The sequence below is a fragment of the Lynx rufus genome, unplaced genomic scaffold (genome assembly GCF_022079265.1).
Source record: "Lynx rufus isolate CCGP_SWC_20201006 ecotype Redwood Valley unplaced genomic scaffold, mLynRuf1.p SCAF_17, whole genome shotgun sequence".
In the NCBI taxonomy this organism is placed as follows: domain Eukaryota; kingdom Metazoa; phylum Chordata; class Mammalia; order Carnivora; family Felidae; genus Lynx; species Lynx rufus.
The window spans coordinates 4,148,529-4,173,312 of NW_025814831.1; the positions used below are offsets into that span (position 1 = coordinate 4,148,529).

Sequence of the window (24,784 nt, forward strand, 5' to 3'; positions counted from 1 at the left end):
GCAGCAGGCCAGCTAGCTGAGCGCGGCGGAAGAGACGTCGGCGCGCTTCCGGCGGGCGTGGGCGGGGCTTCGGGCTCCTTCCCGGGATATCTGCGGACGCATGGCAGGTGCGTGCGACGGGCCAGCTCCCCGGGGCAAGGGAGGGTGTGAGAGTCACGGCTTGGCCCGCGGCCTGGGCCGGAGGCTGGGAGCTTCCTGGCTTGAATGGGGGTCCCAGCCTTGGCCCAGCCCAGCCCGCTGGCCCCGCGCAGGCTCCGCGGTCGGCCCGGGAGCCCGTCAGTTTTGCTGAGCCTCAGTTTTGTCACACGTGGAACTACTTGATGTATGCAAAGGAGTGTCAGCTGATCCAGATACCAAATTGTGATTCTCATTACAAACTAGAATTAGCGGAGCACATTGGGTGTCAAGCCTTGCATGTCCAGCTGCTCCCAAAACCTTCCCCTGCATTCCCCTCAGGATTACCCGTCACAGAGCTTTTTTGCTCATAATAAAAGCTGTCATTCAGCGAGTGCTCACCATGTGCCAAGTCGTGTCCTTAGTGCTTTATAGGGGTCAGCTCATTTGAGCCTTACAGCGATCCCATGTAGTAATGTGAACAGATTGGGAGCTGAGGCCCTGGAGGGATAAGTGCGGCAGCCATTGTGCTTTATCTCACTCTGCTCTGTGCTGTGACTCTGATTACTGGTCTCTTTACCTACTAGCCTGAGTTTCTTGAAGTTAGAACTTTGGCTTAGGTTCCTAAATCTGTGCTGGTGTGGAGCAGAGAATGAATCAGATGTCCTCACCCTCAAAGAGTCCCTACTGGAGAAGAGTAACCCTTAGCAGATTATAGTACAGGTGGTAAAAACTATTTCCCCATTTAACACAGGCTATTCAGCACCTACTATGTGCCAGGGTTCTGAGAGGGAACAAGACGCAGTCACTATCCAGTGTGCTTACAGTCTAGCAGGGAACATAGATATCACACAAGCAAATATACCACACTAGTGAGTGCCGGTGATAACGAAGAATAGGTTGTTTTCAGACATCTAGTGCAATGACTCCTGGAGGCAACCCAACCTGGGGGATCCAGGAAGATTTCTTTGTGGAAGGAGGGACTTTCTGGAAACCTAAATCAGATCATGTCACTTTCCTACTCCAAGTTTATTGTTTACTTTCCACTGCCTTGGAATACATCTAAACTCTATCTTGGTCTGTAAGGTTCCAGTTGCTTGACTGCCCCCTCACCTACCAGCCCCCCCCCCACGCCATTCCATTCTAGGTGATGTGGGGTGATCAAGTACAATAGTCAAGAAAGAATCTTGAGATGTTGTATGGTGCAATTGTAAGTTTATGTAAGTAACATGGGGTCAGGACCCCGGGGCGGAAAGGGCTGCACTTTTTGCTGTATGAAGCTGGTAGTTGGTCAAGGGGGAGGAGACATGGAGGGAGTGTTTTGTCCTAAGTGTTTCTTTGAATTTCTACTCATAAAACTGCTTTCACAAGATTTCTCTGGCGTTTCTTACTCAGTTTGATACTGTCGGTGAGATTTACAGGCAGTCATGAGATGCTTTAAGAAGGTAGCAGCCAGCACATATTGGATCCTTGATGAACTATCCTTGCTGGTTAGCCTTCTGGGCTAAAGGTGAACATTTTTCTGCTTCCATTTCTCATCATAGCCACACTGCTCTTTCTCAATTTTTCAGACTCACCAGGCTCATTCTCACATAGGACCCTTGCTATTGACCTCTCATCATTCAGATCCCAGCCTAAATGACACCTCTTCAAGGGCTCACCCTAACACAAGACCCCATTTTCTTTTCCTTTTTTTTTTTTAAGTTTATTTATTTATTTATTTTGAGAGAGTGAGAGAGAATAAGCAGGGAAGGGGCAGAGAGAAGGAGAGACGGGATCCCAAGCAGGATCCGTGCCATCAGTGTGGCCGATGTGGGGCTCAGACTCACAAACTGTGAGATCAGGAGCCAAGATCAAGAGGCAGTTGCTTAACTGACTGAGCCACCCAAACACCACCAATTCCCCATTTTCTTTTCCATATGACACTCACCATGGTCTAAATTGATCATGGTCATCTAGTTGTCTATTATCCACTTCCTGCTTGGAAAGTAAGTTCCATGAAAATAGTCCTGGTAGGTCTCATTCAGTCACTTCATCCCCCATGTTTGGCATATTGTTGGTACTCACTAATGTTGGTTAGTCATATAAGTAAAGAATAAAAGAAAAACCAGTATGATATTTAAATAAGCAGAGGATTGGGGCGTCTGGGTGGCTCAGTCGGTTCAGTGTCCAACTCTTGATCTCAGCGCAGGTCATGATCTCACAGTTTATGAGATCAAACCCCACATTGGGCTCCACACTGGGCATGGAGCCTGCTTAAGATTCTCTCTCTCCCTCTCTCTCTCTAAAAAAAAAAAAAAAAAGAAGAAGAAAGAAAGAAAGAAAGAAAATTAAATAAGCAGAGCCTTCGGGATACTAAGCCAAGGGTATGGGGACACACACAGACAGGAAAAATATTCTAGGTCAACGTCAGAACTTGTACAGAGCTAGCACTGAGGCATAGAGAGCAAGCAGGAAGAAGCTGGAGAAGTGGTAGACAGGACTTGCGTAACAGGCTGTGCTATTGTGGTTTATAATAAGTAAATATTTGGTCTTTGTCCTGTTCTTGGCACAGAGCTAACACCCTTGGCATCACCGAAAGTGTGAGAGTGATGTCTTTTGTCATGTTAATGCGGTGACTTTTGGAAAGCCCCTAGGTGACCTTTGGTTGGGGGCTGCTTGCCCCAGCCCACCCCTGTGAACTGGTCTTGTGATTAAAAGGTTGGAACTTTCGGGCCCCTCTCTTCCCCCTGCCCACCCCGTAGGGAAGAGGGTCAACACCCAAAGATTTAATCAGCCATGCCTATGTAATGAAGCCTCCATAACAGCCCAAAAGGATGGGATTGGGGGCAACTCCAGGTTGGTGAACATGGTGAGTACTGTGCTTGGAGAGCATGGAAACTTTCCACATACCTTGCCCTATTCATCTCTTCCATCTGGCTATTTCTTTCTTTTTTTCTTTTTTTTTTTTTAATGTTTATTTACTTTTGAGAGAGAGAGAGCAGGAGTGGAGGGGGAGAGCAGAGAGAGAGGGAGATACAGAATCCCGAAGCAGGCTCCAGGCTCTGAGCTGTCAACACAGAGCCTGATGCCCGAACCCACAAACTGAGTCAAAGTCGGCTACTTAACCAATTGAGCCACCCAGGCGCCCCTCATCTGACTATTTCTGATGGAAGAAAATATAGATATAAATTTGCCCTTCAACTAAGACCATAAATGTGTTCCCTTTAAACAAAGCAAAGAGCAATTTTATGTAAGTTTAAAAAAAAAAAAGAATTTAGTCAGCCATAGCAAAGGAATTACAGTTTGGGACAGGACAGCTATGGTGAACTATAGGCAAGTTCAAAGAGACAAAGGGAAGGTCAGCTTTCATTAGGTTTTAGGAGGAAATTGAGGAGAGTTGTTGTAAACCAAAGTTTATAGGACAACAAGAGTTGGCAGCTGTGGTCGTTTCTGCACCGTGGTTTCGCTCTTGGCTACAGGCAGTGGTTAGTGCATTATTGCTGGGGAAGGGAGGGATCTTCCATCCTTTTCTTAAAAGCAGGAGACAAATTTCCTATGTGAAATATGCCCTCCCTTGTTGAAATCATTCTTATCTTCCTTGTTCCTGCTGGTTCTGCAGGCTGCAGCAAGTGGTGCCCCCTCTCCAGGGCTTCCTGACCCCATTTTAAATGAGGTTTCCTGGGGCATCTGGGTAGCTCAGTCAGTAGAGCATATGTCTCTTGATCTAGGGGTCATGGGTTCAAACCCCCCACATTGGGTGTAGACCTTACTTTCAAAAAAAGAATCTTATCACTAAATGAGGTTTCCTTTATTTTCACACTTCCCCCTTTTGATCAAGATCTTTGTTCAGTAGCATCACTTATCGAGAATCAGGTTTTCTTAGATGCCTGGATGGTTCCGTCAGTTAAACATCCAACTCCTTTTTTTAAAATTGTCTTTTATTTTTTTAATTTATTTAAAAAAAATTTTTTTAATGTTTATTTATCATTGAGAGACAAAGAGAGAGCATGAGCATGCGAGGGGCAGAGAGAGGGGAAGACACATAATCTGAAGCAGGTTCCAGGCTCCAAGCTGTCAGCACAGAGTCCGACGCGGGGCTCAAACTCACAAACCGTGAGATCATGACCTAAGCCCAAGTCGGATGCCTAACCGACTGAGCCACCCAGGTGCCCCTTTAATTTATTTTTTAATATTTATTTTTGAGACAGAAAGAGTGCAAGTGGAGGAGGGGCAGAGAGAGGGAGACACAGAAATCTGAAGCAGGCTTCAGGCTCTGAGCTGTCAGTATAGAGCCTGATGTGGGGCCCGAACCCACCAACTGTGAGATCATGACCTGAGCCGAAGTCAGGGTACCCAACCAACTGAGCCACTCAGGCACCCCTAAACATCCAATTCTTGATTTCACCTCAGGTCATGTTCCCAGGGTTGTGGGATCCAGCCCCAAGTCGGGCTCTGTGCTGAGCTTACAGCCTGCTTAAGATTCTCTCTCTCTCTCTTTTCCTCTGCCCCTACCCTACTCTTGAACACACACTCTCTCTTTCAAAAATAAATAAATTTTAAAAAATAAAAATAAAATAAAATGACTACTGGCAGTGCCTTTGGCCAACGTGGTTAGAGGGCCTGTACAGATTTTGCCAATTACATGTTTATGATGCCAGTTCAACTAGCCCTGTGGATTGAGAGTGGTAAGCATAGTGAAAGTGTTGTAAAACCAGCCGAATAGCACAGACTGGTCGCATCACCCGACCAGTGAAATGAGATCCTTAGTCACTATGAAGTTCAAGGGTGGGTCTCCAGGTAAGGATGATCTTTTCTTATAGAATTTTAGCTGTTGGGGTGCCTGGGTGGCTCAGTCAGTTAAGCATCTGACTTCGGCTCAGGTCATGATCCCATGGCTCATGGGTTCGAGCCCCGCGTCGGACTCCGTGCTGACATCTCGGAGCCTGGAGCCTGGTTCGGATTCTGTGTCTCCGTCTCTCTCTGCTCCTTTCCCGCCTGTGCTCTCTCTCTAAATAAATAAATATTTTTTTAAAAAAAGAATTTTAACTGCAGAAGAGGCAGTATGCTACCTACAAGGAAAAACCTCAGTCCAGTAAGAAAACATACAACCCGTGGCTAAAACATTTGTATCCTTGAGACGGGGCGGGGGGGGGGGGGGGAAGCTGAATAAAATCCACTTGCCAAACCTCGGATGGTCCACTGGGCAATTAAAATGCCCAGGGGCGGTGTGGACAGGTTGTCCAGCATTGCAATTTGGTGCAGGTGGGACGAGCAGAGCAGGTGCTTTATGGCCTTATCACCTTGCCCATAGTATTGATTTACAGAGGTCATTTTATCAGTGCAGCAATGGCTGCACGCACAGCGGTCAGTAATGGGAATTTTAGAGTCTCTGGCAGGACTGGATTGCTGTTCGGCCCAAACTCTAGTTTGCACAGGGATGGCAACAGGGGTCCCGGGACTGTCTCCTCACTGGCCTGAGCCAAAAGGGTGGTGATAGGAATGGCTCTGTGGCAAGGGGCAGAGCCTGGTGCCACATGGCCTGTTGGCCGGAATGCCCTGTGGAGTCGATGGTGGTCCCCGTGTTGGGGGTGAGTCCCCCAAGGGAATTCCCTTCCTTTTCATATATAAATGGATAAAAGGGAAGTGGATAATTGGGATGTCCAAGAGCAGGATGTTTATTGGGGTTTCTTTTAAGGTATTAAAAGCTAAGTCATCCTGGGGTGCCTGGGTGGCTCAGTCAGCTAAGCGTCAGACTTCAGCTCAGGTCATGATCTCGCAGTTCGTGAGTTCGAGCCCCACGTTGGGCTCTGTGCTGCCAGCTCAGAGCCTGGAGCCTGCTTCGGATTCTGTGTCTCCATCTCTCTCTGACCCTTCCCCACTTGCATTCTTTCTCTCTCTCTCTCTCTCTCTCTCTCAAAAATAAATAACATTTAAAAAAGCCAAGTCATCCTGACCTTCCCAAATAATGGGGTCAGGGATCCAGTTCTAATAATAGCCAGCCAACCTGAGAAAACCCCATTAACACGCTTAGTTTTAGGTTTTGGGAAGCTCGGAATGCAGTGAAGGCTACCTAAATCCAAATGTGGACCTTGTTTCAACTTCAGGTGCCCTAAATATTGAACCTGGGTTTGAACTAACTGCAATTTTCCCTTTAAGACTGCATGTTCTTTTAAGGCTAAAAGTTTCAACAGGTGGATGCTGTCCTCCTGTGGGGAGGGCTTGGGAAAAGGCGGAGGAAGCACGTCCTGTAGATATTGTCACAAGACAGCGCCTCCAGAAAACCTCGTGTCATCTAAGTCAGCTCTCGGCATTCGTGAAGAACCCTGGGTCGTGACTGTCCTGGTGTCCTGCTGTCCCACCCAGGCGAAGCAGAGAGATTGGCTGGCCTTATCCACAGACATGCTGAAGAAGGTGCTCTGTAAACTGGTCACCGTGAAAAATTTGCTTTCGGTAGGGATAGAGGCTAATAAGAGTGTGGGGATTAGGACAAGAGGGTGGTGAGGAGGTCAGTGTTATTTATGGCTTGGGGTTCTTGGACAGACCTCCCTCCTCAGCCACTGGGTCTTCTTACGGGTAAAATAGGGGTGTCGCCGGCCCTACCACAGGGGATAATGAGACCCCGAGCCTCCCGATGTTCCGTTAGCATCTAAGTGCCCTCAGAGTGTCTTTGTTTACAGCGCATCCGTTAATTCCGGGGAGAGGCTCTGAGGGTCTGTTGGGATCTTAATGGGAGGCGTGCTGTGGATCCTGCCGGGAGCAGTGGAGGATTTTGCCCATACGGAGGGCGGTAGTTGGTCCAGGAGGATCATACGGTTGGTGTCCTCGGAATCGGCTCCGGTGCGGTCGGCGACTGAGCAAATAAAAGATGGTGAAGGGTCACGGGATTCACCAGGTTGGCTATTTTGGTTGCCGCTGTCGGATTCTAGAATTACTTCCCCCTTCCGGGCGAAAGAAATCCCAGCGTACTTCTCTACGAAATTTGGGCCCGGTGAGTGTACAGAGGCCGAGGAACTAAGGAGAAAAGGTGGGCATCTCTTAGAGGGCCTGGGCAAGAGAGACCAGGTTCAGAGACGGGACCCTTTCGAGGTTTACTAGAGACCCTCCCCTCCCACTTGAAGGGTGTTAGCACTCCGAGGCGGGGGCTGCTTGCCAGTAGCGGGGTTGAGCGCTGAGTGTAGCTCTCGCGTCCGTAAGGGCAGAGAGACCTTCATTCCCAAGGATCTGGAAAGGCTGGTCAGAGGGTGGAAGGCGGCTGGAGCTCTTAAGCGTCCAGCGGTCTTTTTCCAATGGCCTGGCTTTTTACAATATCGGTAAAGATCGGGACGCTTTTAGTTTTGCTTAGGGGCCGCCATTTGTCGGAGTTGAAAATTATGGTCCACACGGTTCTTCCTTTTCGTTGAATCACCCAGGGTGCAGGCGAGCCGGCTGGCTACTTTAACTGGGCCTGCAGTGGACAAGCTTCCCATTCCGTCCCGGCCCTCTTAACTAGAAAGGGAAGATCCCAGCTCGGCCCATTAATGAACACAGAGTTAAAAACTGCCCAAGTGGATTCAATGTTTAAAGGAAGACCAGAATTTTCTTTAAAAACAATTTGGAGCCAGCTATTATAATCCTCCATAGACAGGTTCATTGGGCTTTTGGATATAAGCCTGAATCTTACCGTATTCAGCAGTTTGGGGGAAAGTCCTAGGAATTAACTCGGAAAGTCATTTAGCAACCGCAGGAGCTCAATCATATAGCAAGGCCAGGGATAGTACCCCATCTGTGCTTCTAGACTCTCTCTGTGTAGCTGGGGCACAGAGGTGCACGAACACCTGCCTCCAGGGCTTGACCGCTCCCTGCGGGGTTCGACCACTCCCTGCTGACAAAATCCAAAGACCCGAGAAAGGAGTGGTGAGGACACAAGACAGGAGTGTATTTCTCGGCAAAGCCAATGCCAGGAAGACAGCAGTCTAATGTCTCAAAGACTGTCTCCCAAGTGCTGAAAATACTTGCAGGTTTATATAAGGAAAGTGTGGGGCAGGGGTCGGTGGGTGTGAGCAGGTGGGCAGTGAAGGTCAGGTCCGTCATTGTCGTGGGGTCGGTCATGAGGGGTCTTGCTGGCTTGGGGCAATCCTCATTACTTGAGGGGCAAGTTCTGGTTCCCATCGCCGGGTACTTTGTCAGCTGGCTCTTTTGCCTGAGTTAAGAGATAAGCTGGAAAGAATTTAATCATTTAGGAAGTAAAAGACTGAAGTCAGATTGGAGGTAATCCTCATTCATCAGGATTATCCCAATCAGCAGTGTTCATCCAGGGCTCGGACTGGCCCTCAACAAGTGTGTGAAATAGTTGATACGAGTCTGAGAAACTGGGTTGATAACTTTGAATAACCGTATTAAATAACTCAGCAAATCTATGAGGATCTGTGAGGATTGTCGGCAAATCTGAGATTCCCAAATCTCACTTTGAGAAAGTCTTTTTTATTTTTTCTTAGAGAGAGAAGAGAGAGAGGGAACACGAGCAGGGGAGAGCAGCAGAGGGGGAGAGAGAGAGGGAGAGAGAGAGAATCTTAAGCAGGCTCCACACTCAGCACTGGGCCCAATGTGGGGCTCGATCCCACGACCCTGGGATTGTGACCTGAGCTGAAATCAAGAGTTGGATGCTCAACCAACTGAGCCACCAGGCACCCAAGAAAGTCTTTGACTATGGATCGTAATTCAGCTTTTGTCCAGGGAACATGAGAAATTGGGAGTTTAGCATTTGGATCCTCAGAGGGTCTGACTTTCATGGGCAGATTTTAGTAAGTTTGGGAGAGGAAGAAATGGGGAGAGGTCCAGAGAGAAAGGGAGGAGGTTCAGACAGAGGATTGAATGAGGAAGTGGAGGGTATAAAGGAGGGGGGGCCACGTTGGAGGGAAAGAGGAAGGTGGCTGTTGGCTTTGTGTACGTAAGATGGCCATCATGTGCTCTGAGACTAAGGGGCCTCAGAAGACTTTTGCCTTCTTTCAGTTGTTTGTTCCACTTGGTTAATTTGGGATTGGTATTTTATAAAGAGGCAACTTGAGAGTCCTGAATATGTTTATAAGCCTTCAGGTACTCATTAAAATAGGCATCCCTCGTAGGCTGCTTAATCTTAGACTGAGAGCTTTCTAATTAGGTTCTGAGAAAAGTTGGGGAGATCAAGAGGTCGCCATCATGGCCAATGAAGTTTTAACTTCTCATGGGGCGCCTGGGTGGCTCATCTGGTTAAGTGCCTGACTCTTGATCTCAGCTCGGGTCTTGATCTCAGGGTTACGAGCTCAAGCCCCGCATTGGGCCTCATGCTGGGCGTGAAGCCTACTTAAAAAAGAAAGAGTACCCAGCGTGATGAGCACCGAGTGATGTGTGGAATTGTTCAGTCATTGTCTTGTACACCTCCAACTAAGATAACACTGTTAATATATTTGAGAATAAATAAGGGGCGCCTGGGTGTCTCAGTCGGTTAAGCATCCGACTTTAGCTCAGGTCCTGATCTCGCAGTTCGTGAGTTCTAGCCCCACGTTGGGCTCTATGCTGACAGCTCAGAGCCCGGAACCTGCTTTGGATTCTGTGTCTCCCTCTCTCTTTGCCCCTCCCCTGCTCATGCTCTCTCTCTCAAAAATTAAAATAAACACTAAAAAAAATTAAATTAAATTAAATTAAATTAATGAATAAGCACACGAAGAGGGAAGAGCTTTAAACATAAGATCAGCTGGGGTCCCACAGGGAGGACCCTTCTGAGAGAATGTAGAGAATCAAGATCCCATTACTCAAAATCTGAGGTTTGGAAAATGAGCGAGTACTTTAAACGAATTAAGTGGAACGCTCCACCAAAGGGAGGGACTCAAAATCTGAGAGACTCTGAAGGGGTTAGCACAATGGCGCCCTGCAGATGCCTCCCTGCAGCCTGAGGGTGATCGTCCCCTGGGGTCATCTCCTTTGGCCCCCAGTGTAACCACAAAGCAAAGTTAACTTTAAACAGAGCAAAGAATCACTTTTTGTAAAAAAAAAAAAAAAAAAAAAAAAAAAAGAAAGAAAAAAAAGAAAGGAAAGGAATTGCAATTCAGGACAAGCAAGCTATGGTGAATAGCGGGCAAGTCACCTGGAAGACACACAGGAGAGATCAGGTTGCTTTTTTTTTTTTTTAATTTTTTTGAATCATTAAAAAAATTTTTTTTAATGTTTATTTTTGAGAGAGATGGAGCATGATTTGGGGAGGGGCAGAAAGAGAGGGAAACACAGAATTCGAAGCAGGATCCAGGCTCCAAGCTGTCAGCCCAGAGCCGGACGCAGGGCTCAAACCCACGAGCTGTGAGATCATGACCTGAGTGGAAGTCTCATGCTTAACCAACTGAGCCACCCAGGCGCCCCTTAATTTTTTTTTTGATGTTTATTTTTGAGAGAGACAGAGACAGAGACAGAGACAGAGACAGAGCATGAGGAGGGGACGGGCAGAGAGAGAGGGAGACACAGAATCTGAAGCAGGCTCCAGTCTCCGAGCTGTCAGCACAGACCCCCCCACGCAGGACTCAAACCCTCAGGCCATGAGATCATGACTTGAGCCAAAGTCGGATGCTTACCCGCATGAGCCCCCCAGGCGCCCCGGAAAGGTCAGCTTTAATTAGGTTTTAGGGGGAAGTGGGGGAGTGTGGAACACAAGGTCCTTGGAGAAAAACACGTGTTTGAGGTTCTCATTGGCTGCAAGTGGTGGTTGGGGCACTGTTGCTGGAACGGGGAGGGATCTTTCTCTCGAAAGCAGATAATGAGATTCCTATGCGGAAAATACCCTCCCTCGTCTTAATAATTCTTACCTTCCTTCTTCCTGCTGGCTGGCCTGCAGCTATTCATGTACGCACGACAGCTCGCCTTTCAGGGCCTCCCGACCCCGTTTTAAATGAGGTTCATTTTATTTCTTTTCACAAATTGCATGATAATTATGTTTCTTTTACTCCCCATCAGGAAATGCTCTTGGAAGTATAACGCCCAGAAAACCTGTCTTATCTGTCAGTGCAAGAAAAATTAAGGACAATGCAGCTGATTGGCATAACTTGATCCTGAAATGGGAAAACCTCAATGACACAGGTTTTGCTACTGCAAATAATATTGCCAACCTGAAAATCAGTTTATGGTAAGTGCATCCAGAGCTCTTCATGCTCTAAGTGCTTCACCCTGGGACTCTTTTTTTTTTTTTTTATGTCTATTTTATTTTGAGAGACAGCGTATGCACGCACAAGTTGGGGGAGGAGCAGGGGAAGAAAGAGAGAGAGAGAGAGAGAGAGAGAGAGAGAATCCCAAGCAGGCTCTGCACTGTCAGCACAGAGCCTGACATGGGACTCGTTCCGACAAACTATGAGATCGTCACCTGAGCCGAAATCAAAAGTTGGATGCTTAGTCAACTGAGCCACTGAGGTGCCTCCCACCCTGGAAGTCTTTTTTTTTTTTCTTTTTTTTTTTTTTTATGTTTGTTTATTTTTGAGAGACAGAGCATGAACTGGAAAGGGGCAGAGAGAGAGGGAGACACAGAATCCGAAGCAGGCTCCAGGCTCCGAGCTGTCAGCACAGAGCCTGACGAGGGGCTCAAACCCATGAACCATGAGATCGTGATGTGAGCCGAAGTCGATGCTCAACCGACTGAGCCACCCAGGCGGCCCCCCGGGAGTCTCTTAGGGTTGCAAATGTAGTCTCTATCAACATGCATAAATAAATTATTTTAAGAAAAAGAGCAAGGAGCAAAATGACATATGCACGTATAAACTGTACATGTCCATTTTAAGTACAAAATTATGCTACATATTATTCATGGTTATGTCCGTATATAAAAGTATAAAAACGGATTGGAAGGACACAGGCCCAGTCATGAAGCTCACACCTTCTAAGATGAATGAGCGTTGGGTGGGAGATCAGTAGAACTTTGACTTCATGACAATGCACTTTGTTTCTGTGATGTTGTGATTTATGGTAAGACATATCTGTTTGGTCTCCGTCCCTGTTCCTGGCACGTGGCTCCTAAAACCCTGCTGATTCCCTAACGGGTGAGAGCTTTTGTCCTCCAGAATGATCCAGGTGAAAGGAATGTCCTGTTATTCCTAACATGTTCTTCCCAAACCCCCTGAGTTAATGTTAGGGAGGTGACTTCCAGAAAGCCCCCTGGGAACCAACCAGGGGATTAGAGGGCATGACTTTTCAGCTCCACTCAGGGAGGGGAGAGGGACTGGAGGTTAAGTCAGTTGCCAATGGCCAATGATTTAATCAATCGTGCCCACGTAACGAAGCTTCCATAAAACCCCAAAAAGACAGAGGTTTGGAGAGCTTCTGGTTTGGTGAATAGTAACACTTCCGCGTGCCAGAAGGGTGGTACCCAGGCTCCGCGGGGACCGAAGCCTCGTGCTCAGGACCCTTCTGGACCTCACCCCATAAACCTCTTCATCGGGCTGTTCCTTCATATCCTTCAATATCCTTTGTAATAACCCAGCAACCTAGTAAGTAAACCGTTTTCCTGAGTTCTGTGAGCCGCTCCAGCAAATCCTAAAGATCCAAGGGGGCGGGTCATGGGAACCTCTCACTTATAGCCCATTGGTCAGAAGCACAAGTAACAAACAACATGGACTTGTAGTTGGTGTCTGAAGTCGAGCAGGGACAGTCTTGTGGGGCCGAGCGTTGACCTGTGGGGGTCGGAGGCTGTCTCCGGGTAGATAGTGTCTAAATGGAGTTAAATTGTGGGGAGCCCCGCTGGTGTGGAGCACCCCACTCCCCACCTTTGGTGACCATGTGTGAGAAGTCAGCTGGAGGATGGGGAGTAGAGGAGACACAGGAGTGTATTTTTCCTTAGCAGTTTTTTTCTTTTCTTTTTCGTAAGTTTATTATTTTGAGAAAGAGTTGGGGTGGGGCAGAGAGAGAGAGAGGGAGAGAATCCCAAGCAGGCTCCACGCTGTCAGCATGGAGCCCGCCATGGGGCTCGAACCCGCAAACTATGAGATCATGACCTGAGCCGAAATCAAAAGTTGGACACTTAACTGACGGAGCCACCCAGGCGCCCCCTTAGCAATTCCTTTAAAAAAGACAGGAGTCGTGAAAAAAAAAAAAAACGCTGGCAGTTACCACTTCCGACTGGGAGATTAGTTTCGTTATTCTCTCCTACATGTATATTTTTTATTTCTCAGAGTTAGGATTCTCTGTTCCTCTGTCATCATCCACGGACCAGAACTGAGAGTCTCTGGGCCCGGCCCGTCCCCCCGGCTCTCGCCAGTCCCTGGCGCACGTCATGCGCCCTGGCCCTCCGCTTCCTTCCCCCCTCTTCCTGCCGAGGCCCACTCAGCAAGAACCAGCGGTTCACCTTCCTGCATAAGGCGCTCCCTGATATTGTCTCTTCTAGTTTCGTGTTTAGTTTTTTCCTGGAAGTGTGGTGACCCCACGAGCTAATTTCATGCCCCATAGGCCACAGCATTCAGTTGACCAAACGATTTCCAGACAGCGAACTCTGGGAAAACGGTCATGTCTCTTTTGTCCGTGTACATCGAGCACGGACTCCCCTGGGCCAAGCGTACCACGGGGCTGCATTCAGCCGACTTACTCCAGTGCAAAACTGGTGGACGTGTTCCTCGTGGACAACAGTGATAAGTAAACATACGTCACAATGACACGAAATGACACCTGTACCAAATGCCTGACACAGTTGCGTGGATATAGCACTTTTTGGGTTTGCCGTAATGAGATGAGGTGCCTTTCAGAGAGTACCGTGTTCCCCTTCTTTTCCATCTTGTCCAGGAGTGAGGACAAGACAGAGTTACGGAGCAGCAGCCCGGCTTGCGGGGAAAAGGCGGGAAGGACGCTTCCGGAATATAGCAAGGAGCTAGAGATGCTGTGTGAGGAGCTGCAGACCACCTTCAACGCTTTGGTGAGATCCAGAACCCCTGACCACCTGTGCTCACAGTCCCCGAATCCCAGGGGTGTATCTCGGAAGGTGTGGACGCCTTGGGAGATGCTCTCCTCTAGACGCTTGCTTTTTCCTCCTCCGCCTTCTCCATTGGTGTCTTCTTCTTCCTGCCCCCTAAATCTCGACGCTCCCCAAGATGCTGTCCTAGACCTTCATTCTTTCAGCCCTGTGTGATGTCCTCTGGCTCTTTTGCCTGAGTTAGGAGATAAACTGGAAAGAAGAACATAATTGTTCAGAAAGTACAGACTGAGGTCAGAATGGAGGTAGTTGAAGTCTGTCAGCATGGCTGTGTTCCAATAAAACTTTATTTATGGACACTGAAACTTTAATATATCCTTTTCATGTATCATAGAATATTCTTTTTACATTTTATTTCAACCGTTTAAAACTATAAAACCCATTCTTAGCTCCTGGACCGTACGAAAGTAGGGTGTGGGCTGGATTTGGCCCATGAGCCCTAGTTTAACACATGAGAAATGCTCTTTAATGTCTGTTTGATGAATTAATGACTGAGTTCCCATGCCCACCGTACCTGCCCCCAAATGTACCCAGCTCCCATCTCCGTACTGGAACTGGAGTAACTAGAACTTACCTATGAACATAGAAAATCGTTATGTATGAACCTTATTTGATGGAGGTGTTTCTGATATGTAACGTGATTCCTTGCCCGTTAAACAGGAATATGTGGGGTATAATTGTCTTTCCTTGAGATACCGCTTGTTCAGATTTAGGGTTCCAACTATTATAAAGCTGTCAGTTTAGAAGAATTTCTCAGGAAAGAAACACTATCCTCTCAAATATCAAATCAATTGCAAGATGCGTTACGGTTTCAGAAGCAGTGAAATGAGAAAATAATGGTAAGTTGAGGACACTTTGGCAAGGTGGTTTTTTCTTTGTGATTGAAATCAGTACTGTCTTCGGGATATTTAGGATGCTTACGGGGCTACATAGCAAACAGTCTCCTAAAGGATTCGGTTTTTGTAACTGTCCTGTTTGCCTTCTCTTCGCCCTGGGGTGGTGCTGTGGTGAGAAACAGATAACCAGACAGGCGTCAGCGACTTGGCTGACCCCCGCTCACAGGAAGGAGGGAGGATAAGGGCTGTGGGCTCTGTGAGATCTGCTTTCTTCATCATATCCGCGCTGTGTCTCTGGCAGACGAGGTCTTGACGCGGCTCCGGGGCCAGTGGGGAATTAACACAGGCAGAATGAGCCATCAAAACCTAAAAGTAGTAAGTTATGCAAAACCGCCCACTTATTTTGTTTGTTTTTTCCCAAATTAACCCATTTGATCATGGCAAATATTTTTGCTGGAACAAAAAAGCAGGCGCACATATTGTCCCTGAAAGAGAAGGAACCGGGTGGCTGAGTTCTGGTGTTGAAATCATTTCAACAGCCAAAGAGCTAGACACGTAATCTTGGTTAGGTGCACTTCAGCCCCGATGGCCCCGTGGTCTGTCGTTTCGATGCACCCCCACCTCGCTCCATAGCCTCCTCGTCCCTCGTTCCCTCCTGGTGTGAAGATGTCACAGGATCTCAAAGCTATGTTAGAATGAGAAACACTTCCAACACTTACTAATGTGACTTTTATAAAGTGTAAAACAATCTGAAAGGATTTTGTTTTTAAATGCCACTTGGGTCTTGTTAGCGCACATTCTCATTTAGAACTGTATCCAGAAGCACATTAGGAAAAAGTTTGGGAAGGGGAGGGTGTGATTGGTTTTGTTTATCCGTCCTTGGTTCTCCCCATTCTTCTTTTTTTTTTATGTTAATTTTTATTTTTGAGAGAGACAGAGTGTGAGCGGGGGAGGGGCAGAGAGAGAGGGAGACACAGAATCCGAAGCAGGTTCCAGGCTCCGAGCTGTCAGCACAGAGCCCGACGTGGGGCTCAAACTCGGGAACCACAAGATCATGACCTGAGCCAAAGTCGGCTGCTCAACTGACTGAGCCACCCAGGCACGCTTGGTTCTCTGCATTCTTAAGGGGCAGGCTGGTACCCCGGGACCCCTTCTTCAGCCCCACTCACCTGCACTGAGGAGAGACTGGGAAGACATTAGCAGGGAGAGGTAAGGTCCAGAAAACCCAGCCAGCAGGCTCGATGGACGGAGCAGCAGCAGATGAGACGTGGAGAGCCTTGCCCTTGGTCCCCGGGACCTGCGGCACAGGTCCGCGTGAAAGTAGCCACTGGGTTATAGGTGAGCGCATGCGCGTGGTCAGCCAAGTTCCCAAGATCTTCAGATGAAGGCTGGGCTGTGTCTGTGACAGCCAGGAAAATGATGGGCCCACCCGTCCACGTGGACCGAGAGACCATGGATGCGCGTTCAGAGCGTCCTGATGGGGATCTGAGCGGCGCGGGCTTTGTCAGACAGGAGTAATTGGAGGAATTGGAGTTTTCACCCACAAAAGGAGGAACCCGTAGACTAAACAGCTGCCATGAAAGCCAGAAGCCACCCCAAGGGAAGGAAGCCGTACGCTGGTTTCCTGAGGCCTCTAAGGGGACCGGGGAGACCCCGCTGGGATTGGCAGAAGCTTTGGCTCCCACCAGAGAACAATATGGCGAGTCCTGTCCAGAGCTGGGGGTGCTGTGTCCCGTCACTGGAAATGAGCCCCTAAAAGGCTGTATGATTACAAAGGCCATGGAGGAAGTAACCCCTGGGTGGAACTAGATCCGCGTACGCACGTTTCCTCCATTCTCATGTCTACCTCACAGTTTGTATCAATCCCATGCTCTTTAGTTACTTAACATTTGCTTATAATACAATCAAAATCATGTTAAAAAGACATTAGCTGAACATGGCTTCCCCATCAAAGTCTTTGAGCCTGGGGCTTACCTTCTTTTTCCTAAAAAAGGAAGGATTATTTCCATAGAAGGCAAGTGTGAGTGACGGGGAGGGTCATACTGGCCCAAGCCAGTCACCAGAACAGGAAGACAGGCCTCGTAGTGCAGGGTCATGAATGCCACAGCTGGGCGAGCGGCCTTGGGAAGAGGTAGGCCCCTGGTCTCTATGGTCTCCCCAAGCCACAGGGTCCTGAGACAGTGAATTTATTCTATATGTTTTTTATTAACACTTTATCTTTTAGGACAGTTTCAGATTTACAGAAAGCTTGAGAGATAGTAGGGAGAGTTCCCATAAATGATCCCCTGCCTGCACCCTGTTTCATACATTACTGTCCTGCGTTTCACAAATTTCATTTGTATGCTACCTACGTTGTAATTCATGAGCCAGGATTGAACGTTATTAGTCAATGAAGGCTGTACTCTATTCACATTTCTTTTGTTTTTTTCCCTAACGTTCTCCTTCCACCCTGGGAGCCCTTCCCGGACGCCACAGTAAATGGAGTCATCATGTCTCTTTAGACTCCTCTTGGCTGTGACAGTCTCACAGACTTCCCTGTTTTTTATTATTTTTTTAAGTTTATTTATTTTGAGAGAGAGAGAGAGAGAGAGCACAAGTCGGGGAGGGGCAGAGAGAGAGGGAGAGAGAGAGAATCGCAAGCAGGCTCTGCACCGTCAGCCCAGAACCCGATGCAGGGCCCAAACTCACGAATTGTGAGATCGTGACCTGAGCTGAGATCAAGAGTGAGATGCTCAACGGATTGAGCCAGCCAGGCTCCCCTTCCCTTGTTTTTTATAACATTGACAGTTTTGAGGAGTACTGGTCAGGTGTGTTACAGCTGGACTTCAGTTAGAATCCGTCTGATGTCTTTCTCACGGTTTGATCGGGGTTGTGGGTTCTTTGGAAGAAACCGCAGAGATGAGGTTCTGTTCTCATCGCATCCTGTCAAGGGCATAGACTGCGACCATGACGCAGCACGATGGGTGTTGACCTTGATCAGCTGTCTGGGGTGTGGTCAGGTTTCCCCTCTGTAAAACTAAGTCCTCCCTCCCCCCCCCCGCCCCCCCCTCCACACTGTCCTCTCTAGAAGGAAGTCACTGCAGCCCACGCTTGAGGAATGAGAAGTTCTGCCTCACCTCCTCAAGGGTGGAGCATGTGCATGGATTATGTGGGCATTGGAGAGTTGTCTGTTGTCCCCCACCTGCTAATTACTGGATCACTTGTTTCTGGCAGTGTGGACTCGTGTTCATTTGCTTTCCACTTGGGGCTGTAGCACGGAAGCACCGCTTTCCTTTGTGCCTTGAGTTGTTCCTGCTTGGCCACCAGGGGTTCAGTTGGCTCCTGTGTCCCTTTGACATGCTTCCATCGTTGTGAGTTTTCGGTTTTGGTCTTTTTGAACACTTCCTTACTCTCCAGCCTTCCAGGGTGTTCTGGGCCCATCCCATGTATTTCCTGCCTCAGTCCCAGGATCAGCCATTTCTCCAAGGAGCCCTGGTGCCTCCTACTGGAGGAACCAAGATCGGGGCGCTGGCGTCAGGCACTGAGATTCTCTGCTCCGGTGAATTTATTCTAGTTTGAAGTGGTTTGGAAATAAGTTCTCATTCTATGTCCAAAAGCAAAAAGCTGGTGTCATAAGGGTGATAATGTTATTTTTCCTGTTCTACTCCAGCTTTTTAGAATGTTTTCCCAGACTCGGCTTTTAAGTGTCTTTAAGGAATCTGACCTCGGTGGGGGACTTTGAGACACCCCTTGTCCTAAGCTGGATGAACATTCTGGAGTTTGGTCTGTGGGAGGAGGTGGACTGAGGTGGAGCTGGGGGGATGGGCCGCCACTCATGCCCTGGAGGCTCAGGGCTGCCCACTGCACATCTCCCTTGACTCTGTCAATGACTGAGCTGAGCGTGGGCACCGCCGACCTAGCATCAGACCCCCAGGATTGTCCTCGCCCGCTCTCCTGATCATGTATAAGCTTTTCTTTGAATTGGGTGGCAACAGGGAGCTGCTGAAGGACACAGAGACCACGGGATGGCATGTCAGGAGACATGGGGGGGGGGGAGGCGTGGCTTGAGGTGCTGGCTTTGACCTTCTCTAGTTCAGCAACCCTGAGAATTGTCCCTTCTGTAATGCAGAAGTGCTGAGTCCTACCTCTTGGGGTTGGGCCAGGTGAAATATCGAACCTCAAAAGATTGGGGAAAGGAGCGCAGTCCTTTAAAAACGAACGGTAGCAGAGCTCGGTGCACATCACTTCGGGTGTGACTGGAGGGCAGCTGCAGGGCCAAGTGCAAGGAATTACGATTTTGATGATTTACGTATCTGTTCGTATTTACGCGCGTACGTAAAGATAAGCGTACGTAGGAATTAGAAATGTGGTCTTAACTCTGAAGTCTTAGTTACTTCGCCCCTTACCTAACAGACCCTTCGATAGCCCCAACTAGGTGCTTCACACACACTAACTTAGTCCTCCTAACCGCCACGTGAAAGCAGGCACTTCGTCAGAGCGCTCTGTGCTGGCTCAGCTGAGCAGTGGTGACGGGCCCGTGTCCTCGGCCACTGCCCTGCACATGACGCGGTGAGGGAGCTTCCCGCAGAGCCCCTCCACCCCACCCCGAGGCACCATCAATGTCAAGTCCTCCCCATTTCCTTCCCGTGTGAAGCGTGCAGCGCTGTGACGATTTTATAAGCAAGGAAACAGCCTCAAGCTTTCAGTATACTCAAAGGCAGTTGATAAAAGTCAGAAATATGGGAATGCAAGCTGGTGCAGCCACTCTGGAAAACAGTATGGAGATTCCTCAAAAAACTAAAAATAGAACTGCCCTACGACCCAGCAATGGCACTACTAGGCATTTATCCACAGGATACGGGTGTGCTGTTTCGAAGGGGCACACGCACCCCCATGTTTATAGCAGCCCTGTCGACAATAGCCAAAGTCTGGAAAGAGCCCAAATGTCCATCGACGGATGAATGGATAAAGAAGATGTGGTGTATATATACACACACACACACACACACACACACACACACACACACACACACACAGTGGAGTATTACTCGGCAATCAAAAAGAATGAAATCTTGCCATTTGCAACTATGTGGATGGAACTGGAGGGTATTATGCTAAGTGAAATGAGTCAGTCAGAGAAAGACAAAAATCGTATGACTTCACTCATATGAGGACTTTAAGAGACAAAACCGATCAACATAAGGGAAGGGAAGCAAAAATAATATAAAAACAGGGAGGGGGGGGGCGCCTGGGTGGCGCAGTCGGTTAAGCGTCCGACTTCAGCCAGGTCACGATCTCGCGGTCCGGGAGTTCGAGCCCCGCATCAGGCTCTGGGCTGATGGCTCAGAGCCTGGAGCCTGTTTCCGATTCTGTGTCTGCCTCTCTCTCTGCCCCTCCCCCGTTCATGCTCTGTCTCTCTCTGTCCCAAAAATAAATAAACGTTGAAAAAAAAAATTAAAAAACAAAACAAAACAAAACAAAAAAACAGGGAGGGGGACAAAACATCAGAGACTCATAAATATGGAGAACAAACTGAGGGTTACAGGAGGGGTTGTGGGAGGGGGGATGGGCTAAATGGGTCAGGGACACTAAGGAATCTACTCCTGAAATCATTGTTGCACTAGATGCTAACTAATTGGGATGTAAATTTTTAAAAATAAAAAATAAAATTTAAAAAAAATCACAAAAGTGACCTTAAAAAAATAAATTTCAAAATGACCCCTAAAAAAATTAATTGATTAATTAAATAAAATAAAAAAAGTCAGAAATAAACTCATTTACTGCCTTTTGTCCTCTCAGCCCATAAAGGCAGAGCCTGACTTGAGATTCCTCCAGGTCTTTGGTGCAAAAACATTCGTGCCTTCGGAAATCTCGGTGAAGTGGGACACAGCAAGCTGTCTCTTTCCGGCACCAGAAACCCAGGGTTTATTTTGAAGTCGTCCAACTGAATGAAATCGTAGCAACTGTCTACCTCCATATCTCTCCCTGGAAATTTGCTGCACGTGGAGTTTCCAGTGTTGAGTTATTGGACTTTGGGTCTCACCAGACTTGCACTTCTTAGCTTGGAAATCTTACAGTTATGGAATCGGAGACTAGAGTAGATTTCAAATAACGTTCTCATATTCCCAATTAATATCTTTTCAGGCCAAAATACAGACGAAAATGGAAAAGCTGTCTTCAACTACCAAGGGAATTTGTGAACTAGAAAACTACCATTATGGACACGAGAGGCAGCGCCCCCTCCTGTTTCACACGTGGCCCACAGCCCAGTTTTGTAAGTAGTTCTTTCTGAGTTGATTCTCAGGAGTAGAAATTAGGAGAGTATCTGTGTTATTTATTTTTTTAACATTTATTATTATTTTTTTTTAATTTATTTTTGGGACAGAGAGAGACAGAGCATGAACGGGGGAGGGGCAGAGAGAGAGGGAGACACAGAATCGGAAACAGGCTCCAGGCCCCGAGCCATCAGCCCAGAGCCCGACGCGGGGCTCGAACCCACGGACCGCGAGATCGTGACCTGGCTGAAGTCGGACGCTCAACCGACTGCGCCACCCAGGCGCCCCTAACATTTATTTTTGAGAGAGACAGAGTGTGAGCGGGGGAACGGGCAGAGAGGGGGAGACACAGAATCCGAAGCAGGATCCAGGCTCCGAGCTGTCAGCACAGAACCCGACGTGAGGCTAGAACTCGGGACTGGCGAGATCATGACCTCGGCCGAAGTCAGACGCCCGACCAACTGAGCCACCCAGGCGCCCTGAGAGTATCTGTGTTATTTCAATCTGGTACTTGAAGAAGCTGACAGCCTTTGAAATTCAATTCGAGAGTGTCCATTGGAAGGGAAGGAGGTTGGGGGCATCTTAAAATGGGCTTCTTGGCTCTAATAATCAGCAAAGAATGTTAAACATAATTAGAGACACATGAAGCCAGTTACCCTTATTAGCCCCTTAAAGCCAATGGGTTGAGGCACTCAGCTGGCTCAGTCAGAGCATGAGACACTTTGATCTTGGAGTCGTGAGATCAAGCTCCATGTTGGGCATAGAGATTACTTAATAAAAAAAATAACCTCTGGGGCGCCTGGGTGGCGCAGTCGGTTAAGCGTCCGACTTCAGCCAGGTCACGATCTCACGGTCCGGGAGTTCGAGCCCCGCGTCGGGCTCTGGGCTGATGGCTCGGAGCCTGGAGCCTGTTTCCGATTCTGTGTCTCCCTCTCTCTCTGCCCCTCCCCCGTTCATGCTCTGTCTCTCTCTGTCCCAAAAATAAATAAACGTTGAAAAAAAAAACTTAAAAAAAAAAAATAACCTCAACAACAACAACAACAAAATGGGTAGAATGAATTCCACCTCCTCTGCAGAGGCAGAATTTTCTTCCTTTTGAAGAAGGAAAGAGCTTTTTGGGTTTTAAGTTAAAACATAAGTTGAGGGGCACCTGGGTAGCTCAGTTAATTGAACGTCCAACTATTGATTTCAGCTCAGGCCATGATCTCATGCTTTGACACATTGAGCCCGTGTCAGACTCTGTGCTGGCAGCATGGAGCCTGCTTAGGATTCTCTCTCCCTCCCTCCCTCCCTCCCTTCCTCACTGCCCCTCCTGTGCTTGTGCGTGCTCCCTCCCTCTCTCTCTCTCTCTCTCTCTCTCTCTCTCTCTCTCAAAAATGAATAAACTTAAATTAAAATAAAATAAAAGATAAATTGAGGTCAGTTCAGCCAGCCCCATGGAAGAAAAGTAGTGGGAGCATGGAATCCATTACTTAAATAAGTTCCATGAGATCACGATTACCTTTAGCTTTGTTAGTTCAAAGCAAGGGCCTAGCCATGTGATGCCGATCTGAGACCTCACTTTCAAATGAGGAAGAAAAGGGTAAAACCATTGACCTGTGATGTGTTACTGGAATATTACCGGTTTGAGGTGAACCTCCTGTTCATAATCCTCGCAGGAAGTGAGGAGTTGAGCAGAAAAGGTTATACTTGTTAATTTCATGAACCTTCTCGTGCTATCTGATCCTGCTAGTCTGCACGAGCCAGAGTGATAAATTACCCACAGGTTCCTTCTTTATCTCGGGGCTCCTGCCGAGGCTGGCATTGGAGGAGGAGGTTTCCAGAGCAGTGCCTCCCCCACCCCCACCCCCACCCCGGGCAGGAGCACTGCCGCGCATTTCTGCTTCTAAAGGAGACAGACGTTCGTTTCAGACGAGGTTTCCCGCAAGCTGTCCGACATGTACCGGAAGGAGCTTCTCCTGAAACGCACCATCACCGAAGAGCTTGCGCACGCCGCGGACCGCGACCTCACCCTGAGCTACTTGTCAATGTGGCTGCACCAGCCCTACGTGGAGACCGACAGCAGGCTGCTTCTGGAAAGCATGCTGCTCGAAACGGGGCACCGAGCACTGTGACCTGCCAACACGGCCCGGCCCGAGCCTCCAGGCTCCGGGCCCCTGGCCGCTTCTGTGGCCGCCACGGCAGACGGTCTTTCACGGGAGGCCCCGTGCTGCACCCCGGGAGCGTGCCCTGTGCGGTGCTGTGGCCGCCCGGCGACCCTAGGGTCTCCAGGTTGGACCATCTCTGCAGCTGCCGGTGGCCTCTCCAGACACTCTCCAGACACGCTCAACGCGTGCCTACTGTGAATCTGGCACCCGAGAGGATTCTACAGGAAATAAATGAGTTCCTCAACAAGACGATTGAGTGATCTTGTTTTTGTAACTTAGGTGTATTTCACATACCATTTAGATAGAAAACCCCTGGTTTAGTATTCTTACTTGGTACCTCTCTGTATTACTTAAATTTTTATGACGCTGCATTCGTTTTGTAATTACAACCAATGTTTAGAATACCATAGAGGTGGGGCGCCTGGGTGGCTCAGTCGGTTAAACGTCTGACTTCGGCTCAGGTCATGATCTAGCGGTCTGCGAGTTCGAGCCCCACATCGGGCTCTATGCTCAGAGCCTGGAGCCCGCTTCTAGTTCTGCGTCTCCTTCTGGCCCTGACCCTCCCCTACTCACACTCTGTCTCTGTCTCTGTCTCTCTCTCTCTCTCAAAAATAAACATTTAAAAAGCCATTTTTAGAATACCATAGAATTAACTGAATAAAGACGGCATCAGCAAAACTACCTACAAAAAAAGTTGCCTGAAAAATAAAACAAAACGCATTGCCTGTATTTGCATACTGAGGATGTGACAGGCCACTCGGTTCCTCGGGCACAAGTTCTAGAGTCTGACAACATTACAACATTTGCAACCAAATACGGGGGGCTCCATCCTACCATCTGCTTCCCAGAAACAAATGGAAGAAGCTTCACGCTACGGCGTGGATGTGACACATGATCCGCCCCCATGCCCCAGAAACAAGTGCTTCCCAGGGACAGAGAAAATACTGGGGACAGGGACTTAGTTTGGGAGAAAGTGGGGCTACCTGGCTGTGCAAACTGACACATCAAGAGCGCTGAAAGGCAACGTTCCTGGGGTGCCCCGGGGGGCTCGGTCGGCTAAGCCACTGACTTGGCTTCAGGTCATGATCTCGTGTTTCGTGGGTTCGAGCCCTGCATCGGGCTCCCCCTCGTCGGGCTCTGTGCTGACAGCTCGGGGCCTGGAGCCTCCTTCAGATTCTGTGCCTCCCTCTCTCTCTGCCCCTCCCCCACTCGCTCTCTCAAAATAAATAAACTTTTAAAAATAAATAAGTAAAAAATAAGAAATAGCAAAAAAAAGAAAAAGAAAGCCAAGCAAATGAAAAGACCCAAGGCCGTTCTCTCTAGGGAAAATGAAAGCTGCCGGCAAAGTCCGTGTCATCCTAGCGCGTCACCAGACTCAGCAGTGAGCGGCATCTATCCTTCAACGTGAGCATTAAATTCTGACTGAACACTTGTGACATACGGACACTAGTGGGGGGGGGGGAGGCGTGCGAGCCCTGTCCCGTGTCTCACAAGGAAATAGCC

The 24,784-nt window shown here is 48.4% G+C and overlaps 1 protein-coding gene across 1 annotated transcript; it reads left to right on the forward strand.

The window, feature by feature from the left end:
* Positions 1 to 5: 5 nt before the first annotated feature.
* On the forward strand, positions 6 to 23,528 carry CINP (cyclin dependent kinase 2 interacting protein). The gene is made up of 5 exons (XM_047080054.1): positions 6 to 107; positions 11,053 to 11,221; positions 13,858 to 13,987; positions 21,004 to 21,133; positions 23,046 to 23,528. Exons 1-5 carry the CDS (start codon positions 101 to 103, stop codon positions 23,246 to 23,248), a joined length of 639 nt encoding a protein of 212 aa, XP_046936010.1. The 5' UTR covers positions 6 to 100; the 3' UTR covers positions 23,249 to 23,528.
* The last annotated feature ends 1,256 nt before the right edge of the window (positions 23,529 to 24,784 follow it).